This window comes from Ochotona princeps, chromosome 11 (genome assembly GCF_030435755.1).
Source record: "Ochotona princeps isolate mOchPri1 chromosome 11, mOchPri1.hap1, whole genome shotgun sequence".
Taxonomy (NCBI): Eukaryota; Metazoa; Chordata; class Mammalia; order Lagomorpha; family Ochotonidae; genus Ochotona; species Ochotona princeps.
Genome location: NC_080842.1, coordinates 37824683 through 37839020, shown reverse-complemented (window position 1 = coordinate 37839020; position 14338 = coordinate 37824683). Strand labels below are relative to the sequence as shown.

Here is a 14338-nt window from a genome sequence, read left to right as displayed (position 1 = left end):
TCACAAATCAATAAATGTGATACAGCACATTAACAATCTAAGGCATTTAAAAAATGATTATTCCAATAATTGTAGAGAAAACATTTAATAAAATATAGTATCTTATCATGACCCATACCCTATGCAAGTTGGCAATAAAAGGAACATCTCTCAACACAAGTAAGGCAATATATGGCAAACCCCTAGCAGCATCATACTGAACAGGAAAAAGTTACAGCATTACCACTAGGATCTGGAATCAGACAAGGATGTTCACTCTTACCATTTACTATTCATATTCAGTATCGTCCTGGAAGTTTCAGCTAGTCATTAGGCAAGAAAAAAATAAAATCAAAGTGATGCAAATCGAAAAGAAGGAAGTCGGTTAGCTATATACAGGAAACAAAAGAGTCTAAGAAACTACTGGAATTCATAAGAGTTTGATAAAGTTGCAGAATATAAAGCTGACACAACAGCCTTTGTATTATAAAAAAATTCCATGGCTAAGAAAAAACTTGTAAGATCAGTCTCATTCACAGTAGCTGCAAAAACATTTAAATATCTTGGAATCAATTTACCTAGGATGTGAGGGAATCTCTACAATAAAAATTATAAAACATTAATGAAATATAAGAAAACACTAAAATATAGAAAAAGCTTTCATGTTTGTAGATTAGAAGTGGTATCATCAATATGCCCATACTTCTGAAAGCAGTTCACAGATTCAACGTGACCCCAATCTAAATACGTACAGCATTCTTCTTATGATGCTAAAACTCATATGGAAACAAGAAATCCCAAATAGTTACAGCAACCTTAAATATCAAAAACAAAGCTTGAGGCAACACAACACTAGACTTCAAGACAGGCTACAGTGCACCTGTAACCAAAACAGCCTGCTAGTGGCATTAAAATCAACACGTAGATCAACACGACAGAACAGAAATCCCATATATTAACCCACACATCTACAGCCAACTGATTTTTAACAGTCAAACAGAAATCAATCCAGGCACAAAGGACAGTCTCAACAAATGGTACTTGGAAAATGGAATCTCCATGTGCAGAAATATTCAACACCTCATTTTAAACAATCAACTCGAAACGGATCAAGGATCTACATCTATAACCTTATAACATCAAACTACTACAAAACATTGGGGAAATCCTGCAACACATAAGCGTAGGCAAAGATTTCTTGGAAAAGATCCCAAAAGCACAAACAATGAAAACAAAAATAACCAAATTTGATTACAAGTTACAAAGCTTCTGCACTACAAATGAAACACTGAACACAGTGGAGAGGCAGCCAACAGAATGGAAAGAAATATCTGCAATTCATGTAATAAACAAAGGATTAATATCCAAGATCAATCGCCTAAGAAAATCAACAACAAAATAAATACAGTTAAGAAACAGGCAAAAGACATATAAGGCAATTTTCAAAGGATGAAATACAAATCGCTAACAAATGCAGAAAAAAAAAAATTCTCGAATTCACTGTCACAGGGAAATGCAAATAAAAATTACAATGAGGTTTAACTTCACCCTGGATAGAATGGCTATCGTTCAAAAATCAAAAACAATACATGCTGGCAAGGATGTGAGGAAAAAGCTACTCGAATCCATTATTAGTGGGAATATAAACTAGTACATCCATTTTCCATGGAGTACAGTAGAGACAATTCAGATTTAAATACAGGTCGACCGTTAGGAGCCAGCCACCTCATGCCTGAGAATTTAGCCAAACAAAATGAAATCAGCATGAGAAGAGCCTTGTGCACCCTTCTCTTCAAGTCACAATAACCAAGATATGAAATCCACCCAGGTGTTCATCAACAAATTTCTGGATAAAGAAAATATGGGGCTCGACAGCGTGGCCTAGTGGCTAAGGTCCTCGCCTTGATCCCATTTGGCCGCTGGTTCTAATCCCAGCAGCTCCACTTCCTCTCTGTCTCTCCTCCTCTTAGTATATCTGACTTTGTAATAAAAATAAAATAAATCTTAAAAAAAAAAAAAAAAAGAAAATATGGTATATACAAACTATGGAATACTATTCAGGCATAAAAGAATGAAATCCTGTCTTTTGAAACAAAATGGCTCAACCGGAAATCATTATGCTTAGCTAAATAAGCCAGTCCCAGTAAGACAAACGTCATGTTTTCCCTGATCTGTGGTAACTAAACACAGAAAAATACACACAAAAATGTAATCTATATGAGCAAAATTTTTATTTTGAGATTTATTATTTACAGCTTTTGTTTAAACTGTTGTGGAACAAATTTTTTCCCCAGTTGCTATTTGAATTCTTTATCTAATGGAATGTTAAGCCTGAAATTGTGAAGAGAACCTAAGGCAGCCTATTATAAAAATAAAAGAAAAAGAAGCAAGGAGGGTGGGTATCACAGGAAGGAGGACAGGGTGGAGGTATCACTGTACTCCTAAATCTGTAACACGAAATGCATAAATTTGGTTTTCTTTGTACAAACAATTTAAAATTTTAAAAAATTATTTGGAACCTAAAAGTGTAAAATACTAGAAAAATGGTTGTGATTACAGTAAGGCCCAGAGTTTGCAGAATTCTACTGACTAAATGCTTTATAACAAACAAATAACCACTCTACAGTAAAAATATGGCAGGCTAATAAAAGATTCCAGGCTGGGTATATTATTTAACATGAGGGTTAGGTATTTGGAATTCATATAAATGCTTGCCATATTCAGTGATGTCATAAAACTTGAAGTTTGTCAACTAAAACTTGCCACATACTCTATTCATAAGCTGAAATCAACAATTAGTTGATCTTCTCAAAACCAGAAACTGAATACAACCATGTGAAAATGAAGTGTTATCAATATTTAGTATCAGGTTCTTTTAAGAAACCAAAAATCAGAAAATAAAATATTTTTTATATGAAGTATTCCAAAATTTACATGTTAGGTTTATAAAAATATATAACAGTGTCCTAAAAAGATTCTTTTTAAACCATGGAACTCTATCTTCCTGACATGGGAGAAGCGCATCTCCATAAGCACAGAAGTAAAATTGAGTAAATGATTTCTACTCACTCAGATTTGCTGCCTCCATCTTTCTCGGCACCTCTGAGAAGTCTGGACAGCCAGGCATTTGTTCGTGTTCCTTTATGGAGTGAAAAGCTGACTGGAAGGCAGATATTCGCTCTCGCAATGAAATACCATTTCCATACAGTCCAGGGCTGCCCTATTAAAGTACAAAACCAGAGCATGACATGAATGGGTTTCGATAGCCTAGGTCTAAAGCCACTGAATCAAAAACTATGCACACAAGAGCTTTTCAAGATTAGAAGCACTGAACAGGGAAGCCAAGGCTCTTGCTCCTGCAGCCAGTGTGAATTCGTGAACAGCAGACATGCTAGAATTACTGCCATCTCCCTTCTGTTACTCCCCCAGTGTTTAGGAGTGCAGCAGAGCTGGCTGGTGACATGTTGGTGAACACGGATACTTCTGGGTCCATGCATCACACCCACAAGTCTGGCACCAGGAATAAATGCTTTGAAAACGCAACCAGACAAAATGTATACCGATTACATGGGGGGGGCATAAACAACTTAATGTGGAGCGTATGCAACTTTTAGACAGACTCTCAGCGATAAAGGCTTTCATTGATACTTAAGCATTCATTACCTAAGACCACTCTCAGCAACACAAATCTGAAAGGGAAAGAAATTCAGCTCAAAGATGTTTTAAACAGAACAATCTACAAGACTATTTGAAGACACAAGGAAAGCCTGAATCCCAGAGCTGGGGCCAGAAGAAGTGAGAGGACGAATGTACTTATCTGGATATTTTCCCATAAGTTGTTCTGACAACATCCACTGGGAGTCAACCTCATTAAAGCTCCTTCTAACCAGGCTGGCGTCCTCGCCTCCAGCCCACACCAGTCCTCCAGTCCAGGAGGCCAGAAGGGGACACGCAGGCCCCACACCAGTGCTCACCCAACTCATGTACTACTCTTCCTAGCCAAAACTGTCCTGATTTCATGGGACCTGGAGGAGGCCCAGCTCCTATGGGCCAGCCCTTCACCGGTATACCAAGTTACAAGGTACTTGCTCACGAGTTCTCTAGGAATCCCGCTATTGGGTCCAATGATGGAGAAAATAAAATTTTTGGTAGTGGGATAATAATTTAGAGTGACTAAGTTATTCTGTGTTCTCCCTCCTTTATTAATGACTAGCCTATTTCCAGTGATAAAGAACTAGTGGCAATTTAAGAAAACAATGCAGTGGGCAAAAGTAAAGCAACAGTTACCTTCTTTGAAGATATTGCATGGAGAAAACACAGTTAACATCCTGAAGCCATGTTTGATGGTGAATTGATCACACAGCAAAACACACTCATAAAGCAAACCCTCTGTGACACAGACTAGAATGCCTTACATTCAAATGTGCTGATGATGTAGACCCTTATGGCATAAAGAGCACCTATGAGGCATAAAAGGCTCATGCCCAGCTTATCTGGATGGGAGACTAGGACAAGGTTATCTAGGGTTATACAATTTGAAAAATTATTTTAAACTCATATTTGAACACATTAGACCACAGCAGTGCTAGGTTTAATATCCTGGGAACTCAGAATCCTTTGAAAACCCTTTAAAATAAATTTAAAATTTGCCCTGTGAAACTCTTTTCTCTAATTTCTACTGAAGAAAAAGATCAACATTGACATGCTAAGTAGATCAGAGTCCAACCATCCTGCTTTCTGGATGCTGTTGTCTAATAAACAGTCCCGAACAGTTGCCAACACTGCTTCCACACACTAGAGAGCTGTTCTAGCAGCTGGGGATCTAAGGAGGCAACTACATTCTGTAGTGACTCCAGAGAATGCAGGTCCAGGTGCAAGAGGCACTACAGAGATCAAGCACTGACGTGAAAGAGTCACTAGGAGTGTGACTTTATAGTCAGAACAAAACTCCATTTAAAGCGACATCTGAGCAGAAAGGTGGCTAAAGGGAAGTCATTAGGGGAGGGAGGTGTAACAAGAGCCTAGCCTTGGTAAGCAGCAGGGTGGGGGCATCAAGCGGCCAGGTTGCCCAGTGCATGGAAGGACAGCAGGAGATGCTGCCAGGGTGTACACTCAAAGCCCATCTCTGACTTCTCTGTGCTACTGTAGAGGGAGTCGGGGAAAAAGGAGGGAGACCAATCAGGAACAAGTGGTTGAGGGGTCTTGGCAAAAATCCCACGAATGTTGTAGAAGTGGAGAAATGGCTGACATATTTTTGAAAGTTGTCTAAAGTTGTTTGTGTGAGTTGTATGAGGAAAGCAAAGAAGAGAAGCAAGGAAGACCAACAGGGATACAGCTGGAGGGCTGGACGATGGTGCCGTGGACTGAAATGGAGAGGTGGTGCCCTAGAGCCGGAGCTCTCAGGCCTCTGGGCTGCACTCAGACATGCCAGAATCCCTGGTCTACAACGATGACAGAAGTAAAGCACAGCCCTGAAGGAGAAGAATTAGCAAACGAAGTTTAGAAGGAATAACCAGTGTGATACACGAAAAACAAAAATCAGGTCTGTGTGGAATCCCATAAACCAAATCAAGAAAATGCCTCAAGGAGGTTGAACTATAAAAAGCTGCTGAAAGGTTAAGAACAGCTAAAGCTGAGAATTCATTGCTTATAGTTGTCAAGGGACAGGTGAAATGTGATGGTGACTAGTCTTCTCAGAAAAGTGGTGGAAAAAAAAGCCAACTGGAGCACTTAGCAGTAACACGCGAGGAGCAGCGCAGAGCCAGCCAGGGCAGGCAAGGGCTCAGAGAAGTTCTGCTACTAGGGGAAGACATTAAAATGTGGAAGAAGTCAGGGATGGGGTGGGGTAGGGTGTGGACAGCAAAGAAATTCCCTTTAAAGACAAAGATTTAGATTTTTTTTATTAAGATTTAAGACATATTTATGTATTATTTGAAAGGAAGAATAGAGAGCCAGAACTAGATAAACCTTCCACCCATTCGTTCATTCCTCAAATGGCTTCAAGACCCAGGTCTAGCAAGACTGGAACCTTGAGCCAGGAACTCCAGCTCCAGCCTCAATTCTCACAGGAGTGCCAGAAAACCACTCCCCTAAGCCCAGTAGCAGAAGGACTGCAAGTGAAGCAGTAAAGACTCAAAACGGGATTCACTGGGCAACTTACCCTACTGCAAGTAACTCTTTCAAACAAAATAAATCTTAAAAAAAATAAAACACATTAATTAGTAATTGGGAACTAAATGCCATCAAAATAGCCAGATGAAAGTAAAAGCCTTGAGAAAGGAGAAACGGAAGCAGACAGCAGGCACACTGCCTTTTCAAAAAAAAGAATCCTACAATACTAGTTGCTTCTTTAAGGTATATGAATATACAATATATTCAATTACACAAATTTCTAAACGTAAGACAATCTGATACCGCTAGCCCACGGGAACAAGACTGGGTATAGCATAAGAGGACACAAAGTGTGTATGGAAGACAAACACGCAGTAAGATCAATGGCTGGAACTTTCAATGGAAGGAGAGAAGGACAAAAAACAGGAAGAAGAGTAGAGCATCCCTAGTTATTTACAACAGAGGCACATTCCAGAAGGTCAAAAGTCATCATGGACGCACTCATAAAATTTACCCTAATTTAAAAAAAAAATGTTTTCTCATATGTAAGTCTTCATTTTAAATCCAATGAAATATAAAATTAGGAAAATTATAATTAAATTTGTAAAGACTACATCTCTTACAGAATTATGTTTATCTATAAGACACATTCATCAAAAAGGCCCTCATTTAACAGTGCTAGAAGTACATATTTAAGTGAATTTTAAATGAGTGTACAGTCATATTGTGCATGCTTATGACTGTATACGTATGTTCACAACATATGTACATATACACCGAGGAAAACTGAAAAAAACAGCAGCTGACATGAAATGCCAACAAAATTCAACTTTAACTAGTGAAAAGTTGGAACAGGAAACAGAGTGACTGCTGCAGACCCCGGGCATCAGGCCCTTGTGAAACAAAGGTGAAGTGCAGGACTGCAAGCAGGGGGAAGGCTGAAACTGCACCAGGAGATCTTGACCCCTCCAGAATCCTCCCCAAGTAGCCTTGGGAGACCATGGAGACAGCTGGTGGCTGCCAGGAGGACCAGGGACAGAGCTGTCCACACCTTCGCAATGAACCATACTGTTTCCATCATTATTTGCACAATAACTGTCAGAGTCCTAGGACTCAGCTGTGTTTCCCCAGGAAACTCTCTAGGACAGATCAGCCAAGTGGAACACAACCTTAGATGCTGGCATTTGCAAGCGCTGTCACTGAAAACGTGGCTCGGTTGCCCTACACAGAAATGTATGGATCAACAGCCCCGGCTGTGTACATGGAGCTCCCAAGCAGTTTCTTACAGTCAAGAATCAGCAGGCATTTGTGCATGACAAGAGTTCTAAAATAAAACAAGCAAAAGTGAAAAGATATCGAGAGAGAAAAATCTTGGAACTATAATACACTCAATAATCCATGACAAAAAACAAATTTCATCACTCAGTGTTCTAATGCCACCAAAAGAACTTCCAGAATGAAAAAGCAGGTAACACAAGGAATCAGAAATGAAAACATTTGCTGCATGAATGATGAAGACTCCTACATTTTGCAAGCTAAACTACAATGGAGAAACGTATTCAAGATTTTGACAGAAAAAAAATTCGATCTATATTTCTACACCAATAGATGTGCTGGCATATCAAACTTCCTCAGAAATGCAGTCTTGGGGCCAGTGTTGTAACATAAGCAAGTTAAGCCACTGGCTGTGACTCAAGCATCCCATGTAGGTTTGACTTCTCCACTTTGAATCCAGCTTCCTGCTAAGCAGCTTGAGAGGACAACAAATGAGTCAAGGGCTGGAGCCCACAGCACCCGTGTGGAAGGCCCAGATGAAGCTCCTGGCTTCTGCCTGGCCCAGATCTGGCCACTGTGTTTATTCAGCAAGTGAACGAGCAGATGGAGGATCTCTTTCCTCCCAAACCTCTCTCTCTGTAAGTCTTTCAAATAAATAAATAAATCTTACAAAAAAACAACATGCCAAGTCTCCAGAGAAATGATTAAATAGATTAAGAAGGAAAAGAAACGAGAGGTTTAGTCTCATGTCAAAATTTGAGGATAAGAGTATATAACAAAATAATAAACAGACATAGTCATTAACTGTAGGAAAACTAAAGTTGTTACAACAGAGGATGTCATAGCAGAGCAGATGGCACTTTGTAAAAGTATCTACATGGCTTAATAATGCAAACTCTAAATTTAAAAAAATTATAACTATCACAAGGATAGGGAAAAGGGAAGTGTTGGGACAGGCATGGATAGGGTAGGGACAGGTATGAGAACAAACTCTCCATTTTTAATAGAAATGATAACCATAAAAAATCTGAAGCACATATGTTCCAAGCAGTTATGTCTTAGTCATTCTCATGAAACCCTCACTATAACTGAGGATTGTTGTGGGCTGAGGAGTTGATTTACATTCCTTAAGCTGAGCACTCAGGAATCGGGACTAAGCAGTAGCACCTGGCCTTTGCAGACTCATTGGCGTCCTATTGTCCTGTTGATGGGCTTGAGGGAAAGAGGAGATAATATGGTAATAAAGAGGCTTGGGAAGAGACGGCTCGGAGACGGCTCCCAGCACTTCTAACACCATCATGGTCTCCGTGTGTCGGTGCTTTTCGCTCGGACATTCTCCGTGCCTACTATGCTGGCTCAGCTAGCCGCGACAGAGGATACTAAGAGAATTTAATTAATCTGACCAAGTTTTTAACTAACTCACAATAAAGAATCAAACCTAAGCAATATTACTCCAAATTCCATGCTCTTACCTTCTACAACAGCAATTCTCAGGCTTTTTACCATTATTGTTACTTTGTCTTGTGAAAAACAACAACAAAAACACCAGATCTCCCCTAAATTCCCACAATAGCTGGGCCTGAGCCAGGCCTCAACCAGGAGCCAAAAACCTCATCTAAGCCTCCCAAATCAGTAGCAGGGGCCCAACCAGTCAAGCAGTCACATGTTTGCTGCCAGGCCACACATCAGCAGGAAGTTGGATCTCAAGACATTCATATTCAGATCAGGAACTCAACAGTCCCAACAGCCTTGTCTACCCTCTTTCTGCTCCTAAAAATTATTGAGGACCCAGGCTCTTTGCTTATATTTACACAGATCAGAAATTCCTTAACAGCCTTGCAAGAATTGTGGACATCTGTTAAGAACAAAACTCAACAGCACTGTGGCACAGCCAACAAAGCCAATGCTTGAGACACCCGCATCATACTGGGCCACGCTGAGCTCAGCTACTCCACTTCCAATCCAGCTCCTTGCTGATGTGCCTCAGAAGCAGCCAACGGCTGAGTTTCTGCCAGCCACGCAGGAGAGACCCGAGAGCAGTTCCTGTCTCCTACATTGGGCCTGGCCCACACCAGTTTTTGCAATCATCTGGGCACTGAACCAGCAGATGGAAGATGTATATGGCACTCTGCCTTTCAAATAAACAAATATTAAAAATTTGTTTTCTCAGAGGTTAACTGCAGTGTCAAATAGGAGCCTGTAAATGAGTTTAAAATCCATCGATCTGCTCCGTATTGTGAGAGCATCAAGTACCCATGCATGATTTTATAACACTCTGCACTTGTCATTTGGAAAATACTAGTTCAAAGATCTATACATATCTTCCAAACATATTAATAAGCAATAGCAACAGGTCACATTAATATACTTATCAATCAGCAAGTAACTATGGAGCAGTTGTCTAGCATATACTTCCAAAATATCATTTTTCTGTCAAAAAAAATGAATAAACTCTTCCCACTGGTAATATTTTGAGTTTTTGTAGCCAGACTGATCATTCATTTTTGAGCAAATGGCCACATTTCCAAGTCTAACTAACCAAATTTTGCTGAATTGTGCTTTCAAGTAAAAATGATATCCTATCAAAAAAAAATGCCCATTTGACCCAAAGCTCAATCATGCAACTGAGTTTTCTAGAAACACCTACAACACTTTTATAGGGACCTTTGGAGAGCCTAATGTGTCCCTCCCATTTCATACCATGTAACACTTAAGGGAAAAGATTTAATAAAACTGATCATTTTTAGTACTTCCACAACATATGGGGAAATTTGCATTATTGTCTCCCATAAATGCCTACAGCAACATAAAAAACAGGGGTCCCTACCTTAACTCATGCTGAGGCATTAATAATTTTACTCACCATAGGTCTTGCACAGACCAAAAGATAAAAAAGGGCAAAAGTCAGCTTAGTACTATTATAAATACTGTTCTGACTTCATTAACCTCCTGCCAGGGGACTCAGAAAACCCCAGGGACCACCTGGTTTCCTTGCAACCTTTGAGAATAGCTGTTTCAAAATGCTTCTCACTTCAGACACACAAAAATGAAGTAGCAATATAATTATTTTAAAATAGGAAGGCCAACACCAACAGTCAAAAGTGATTGTGTTTCAACAAAGAAGCTGAGGTATGCGTCTTTCATAAGACTCCTTATACCACTGCTCAATGCAGTAAGACAACTCCTGCAGAAACCCCTCGCTACCTAGGGTCACAATTCTCAACATCCTCATGTAGACTAAAGGCCTAGTCCTTGCAAGGCACAGAGAAAACACGCTGTCTGCAGAGAGCCTTGTGCAAAAGCCCCATCACTGAGCAACACCCTTTCTCCAGAAGAATTCATAACAGAAATCAGAAGGAAAATCCAACCTGAAAAAGGGTATCCTGTGCCAAGGGAGATTTCCCAGCACTCTTTAAACTCCGCTGCTGCGCAATGAAACGAATCAGGTGGTTTGTTTCAGGGGAGCCCCGAGTACCGAATGCAGAACGCCGCCTGCATTTCTTCAGGCATGATGATGCCGACTTCCCTGTGAGAAAACTCTTGTCAATCACAACAAAGCAAGACAACCCTCAGTCATCATGTCCAACGCCCATGACGAATGAGCCTGGGTGGAAACTGATAAACACACTCCCAGGCTGTTCACTGATTCTAGATCCCATGCTTCTAGAACGGCATCCCATACAACAAAGCATTTATCCAATAGCAGTTGCATGCACGAACACATCCTAATGGAACAGTTATCATTTTTGTTCTCCTGCACATAGAGGTGGCTGATGGTTAGCTGCTGACAAAAATTTTTTTTTTTTTATTTCATTTTATGACAGTTTCATAGGCTCTGGGATTCCTCCAACCCCTCCCCTTGTGTCCCCTTCATATTGAATTCCTCCACATTCTTTCAATAGTACAGTTTATATCTAGTCCTGATTCCTTCATTGCGGGCATGGACCATGTAGAAAGTCCAGCATCTTATTGTCCAGATAAATTCAAGTTTTCATCCCTGGTCTGAAAGCAGAGCTGGCAAAATATCATTCCCTCCAATGAAAAGCCACTACACAACTTCAACAACGATTTACAACATCATGAAGTTAATTGACATGGTACTGAGTGACCAATATGTTAGAAAATGCAACTTCTTAACTACATCCTGTGACTACTTCACTGACATTTTAATTTTAGTTTATACACAACCAGCTGCTATACACCTTAAAATGGATATAGGGTACTATTCAGCTGTCTCGTGTCTATTTCACTTTTTTAATTTAGTAGCTTATAGTATTTAAGCGTGATTTCTACTAAACTTCATAAATTTTAGGCTAGTCCAAATAGGCTTATAAGTCAAACATGCCAAATATTAACAATTGAGAACAATTTTAGGAGGGGTGTGCAGAGAAATCTTCAATACCTTAGTGAGGAGTAACTAATCTTTGTGTCCTACCTAGTAAGGTATATGGGAGCCAAGCTGTCTGTTCTAGGCTTTCCCTACTTGAGCAAAAATATCTTACTTTTAATGCGTTTCACCCCCAAGGCCTGAAGATGTTCACCTAGGCATATACAACTCATATTAACTCTTCAAGACAATTTTTGCTTCCTGTAGATATCTTTCTGCCCTTTACTTCACCACCCTGAAATTTGACCACATGCATTAACAAAACAAGCAAATTCAGCTTTCTGAAGTTCTGCGAGTCGGAGCTGATGTTGTGGCACAATGGACTGAGCCTCTCCCTGCTGTGCTGCCATCCCATGAGTGCCAGTTTCAGACCTGCCTGTTCTACTTTCAATCTAGCTCCTTGCTAATGTGCCTGGGGAAGACAGTAAAGCATGGCCCAAGCGCTTGGGCTCCTGCCTTGATGTGGGAGTCCCAGGGGAAGCTCCTGGTTCCTGGCTTTGGAATGGCCCCGGAACCAAAGTCATAGAATTGTGCAAAGGCGAGAACTCTCACACCTCATTTGGGGAGTAGGTGGGGGGCATTCGGTTTCTGTAACCTCACCTTTCAAATAAAAACAAACAAATCTTTTCATACGCTATCTGGGGACAGGCCCACTCAACGCTGTTCCTTAACCCAGGTCCACCCCCATGTGTCTTCCCTCTTCACCTAAGCCAGATTTCACAGCTGAATTCCAATTCACTTCTACAGCGTGAGGAACCCTCTCCCTGGGTTGCTGTGTTAACTGTGGCTCGTGAAGGGGGCAAAATCTTTCAATGCTATTACTTAGTCTCAAAGGTTCCTCAATATGTAACATAAAGCCTTGAAAGGTACACAATACACCCTCTGGAATACTTTGGGTCAGGTGAGCTAGGGACTCAGACACACACACCCTTTTCCAGCACCATGTTGAGTGTCCCAGAACCCTGCCAGCCCTGCCAGGTGAACAGAGTGTGCATGCGGAGAGGTGCCCTGCCCAAACAAATGTGCCCAGTTTACACACCTAACACCGCAAAGCAGGGTAGACAAATAAAACCGAGTTCTAATAAACAGCCAAAGCTTAGGGTTCCTCACCTGCAGAGCGCTGCACGAAGCTCTCAGGTGTAATGCCCAGCTGCTCCATCGTGACCGTGGAGAAGTTCAAAGGTGTCTTAGAAGCCTCAGGTGTGCAAAGAGAAGGAACCACTTCAGCGACATGCTTCGGAGGGGTCATCAACTTCCCAGTTTCCCAAGGAAAAGAGGCATTTTCTGAAAGGAACAGTATGTTGTGGGAGCTGAGTATCTTTGCCAAGGGAAATAGCTAACTCTCGAGTTCCATCAAAAAGCAACAGGTTTCCACATACCAGCTGGAGCGGGGGCAGACTCCGTGGCTGCAAGGGGCTCCCTGTCTTTCGAATCAGTATCCATCTAAGGAATGAGGAGAAATAAAAACGAACTCCGTCAGGATATCAACGTGAATCGATGAAGAATTTCGATCTTGATTATCAAGAGAGTACTCCAGAGAGGATCAATTAACAAGTGTGAGAAACGGCTGAGGGAGAAACAAAGCCGCCCCGGCATTACACAGGCCGCGGCTCTTCAACCTTCAGGAAGATCAGAATCACCTGGGCAGCTCACAAGCCAGACGCTGGCCAGGACCCGGCAAGAAATTCGAATTCAGGGGTCTGCGCGCCCTACTCTCACCCGGAACCTACATTTTAAAGAACGCCCCAGGTGACCCAGCACTACCTTCAGCGGGACAGAAATCCAGAAGCTTCGGGAACAACAGCTTCGTGATTCCCTCATGGACACCGGATCCGGGAGTCCATGACCTCGGTGCCCTCCCGCCGCCCGGCTCGGGAGAAGACGAGCGGCGTCGAGGCTGTGACCTTCCGGCCCGGAGCCTCGATCCGGAGCTGTCTGCCCAGCGACCGAGTGGCTACTCCAGCCTGGCCGGGAGGATAGCGACCCGCGGCCCGCGCCGTCCACGCCGGTGCCCAGCCGGCCCCGCCACCGATTCAAATCGTCGGCCCCGCCTCCCGAGGCCGGCGATACTGAGAATCTCTACGCCGCGTCCCTCCCCCTCACCCGTGTCCTCCTGTCCCCCGAGTTCTTACGGCCTCTCTCGCCGTCCCCCGCGGAAGGGCCTGCCGAACCCCGTTAGGAGCCACTGACCGCCTCGGGTCACGCACTCCGGAGACGCCACGGGCGAACCAGGGTCTCCGGGGACTACTTTCTGTGACAGCCCTGCGGATGAAGCTTCAGTTAGCCTTAAACTCCGCCCTCTACCCTGCGATTGGAGAACGCAAACTTTAAAAAGAATCATTGACCAGTCCCGATAGGACGACGGGCCGGCTCTGACTCAATTAGCCAATCCCGAGAACAGCCGTTTCCTACGTAACCTGAAATATGGGCGGGTTAATGGGCGGGGGAGGTGCTGACCGATGTTTGGGTTCCTCCCAGTGCTCCACCTCTTTTCCTCAAACCACGCCTTCTTATGCAGATGACACCTACCTAGTCTAGGTAGTGCGCCTGCTCACTAATGTTTAGAGCCGCCACTCCATTCTAGCT

General features: G+C 42.2%; 1 protein-coding gene across 1 annotated transcript in view; it reads right to left on the bottom strand.

Annotated features, from left to right (window-relative positions):
- The window catches only part of CDCA2 (cell division cycle associated 2), a 49209-nt gene extending 35449 nt beyond the window's left edge, over positions 1–13760 (bottom strand). Inside the window, exons 1-5 of the mRNA XM_058670038.1 lie at positions 13517–13760; positions 13132–13195; positions 12863–13036; positions 10734–10891; positions 3049–3199 (exon numbers count right to left, since the gene is read on the bottom strand). Coding sequence (XP_058526021.1) covers positions 3049–3199; positions 10734–10891; positions 12863–13036; positions 13132–13195; positions 13517–13573 — 604 coding nt within the window. The 5' untranslated portion in view covers positions 13574–13760. The remainder of the gene's footprint in view (positions 1–3048; positions 3200–10733; positions 10892–12862; positions 13037–13131; positions 13196–13516) is intronic.
- Positions 13761–14338: the final 578 nt, after the last annotated feature.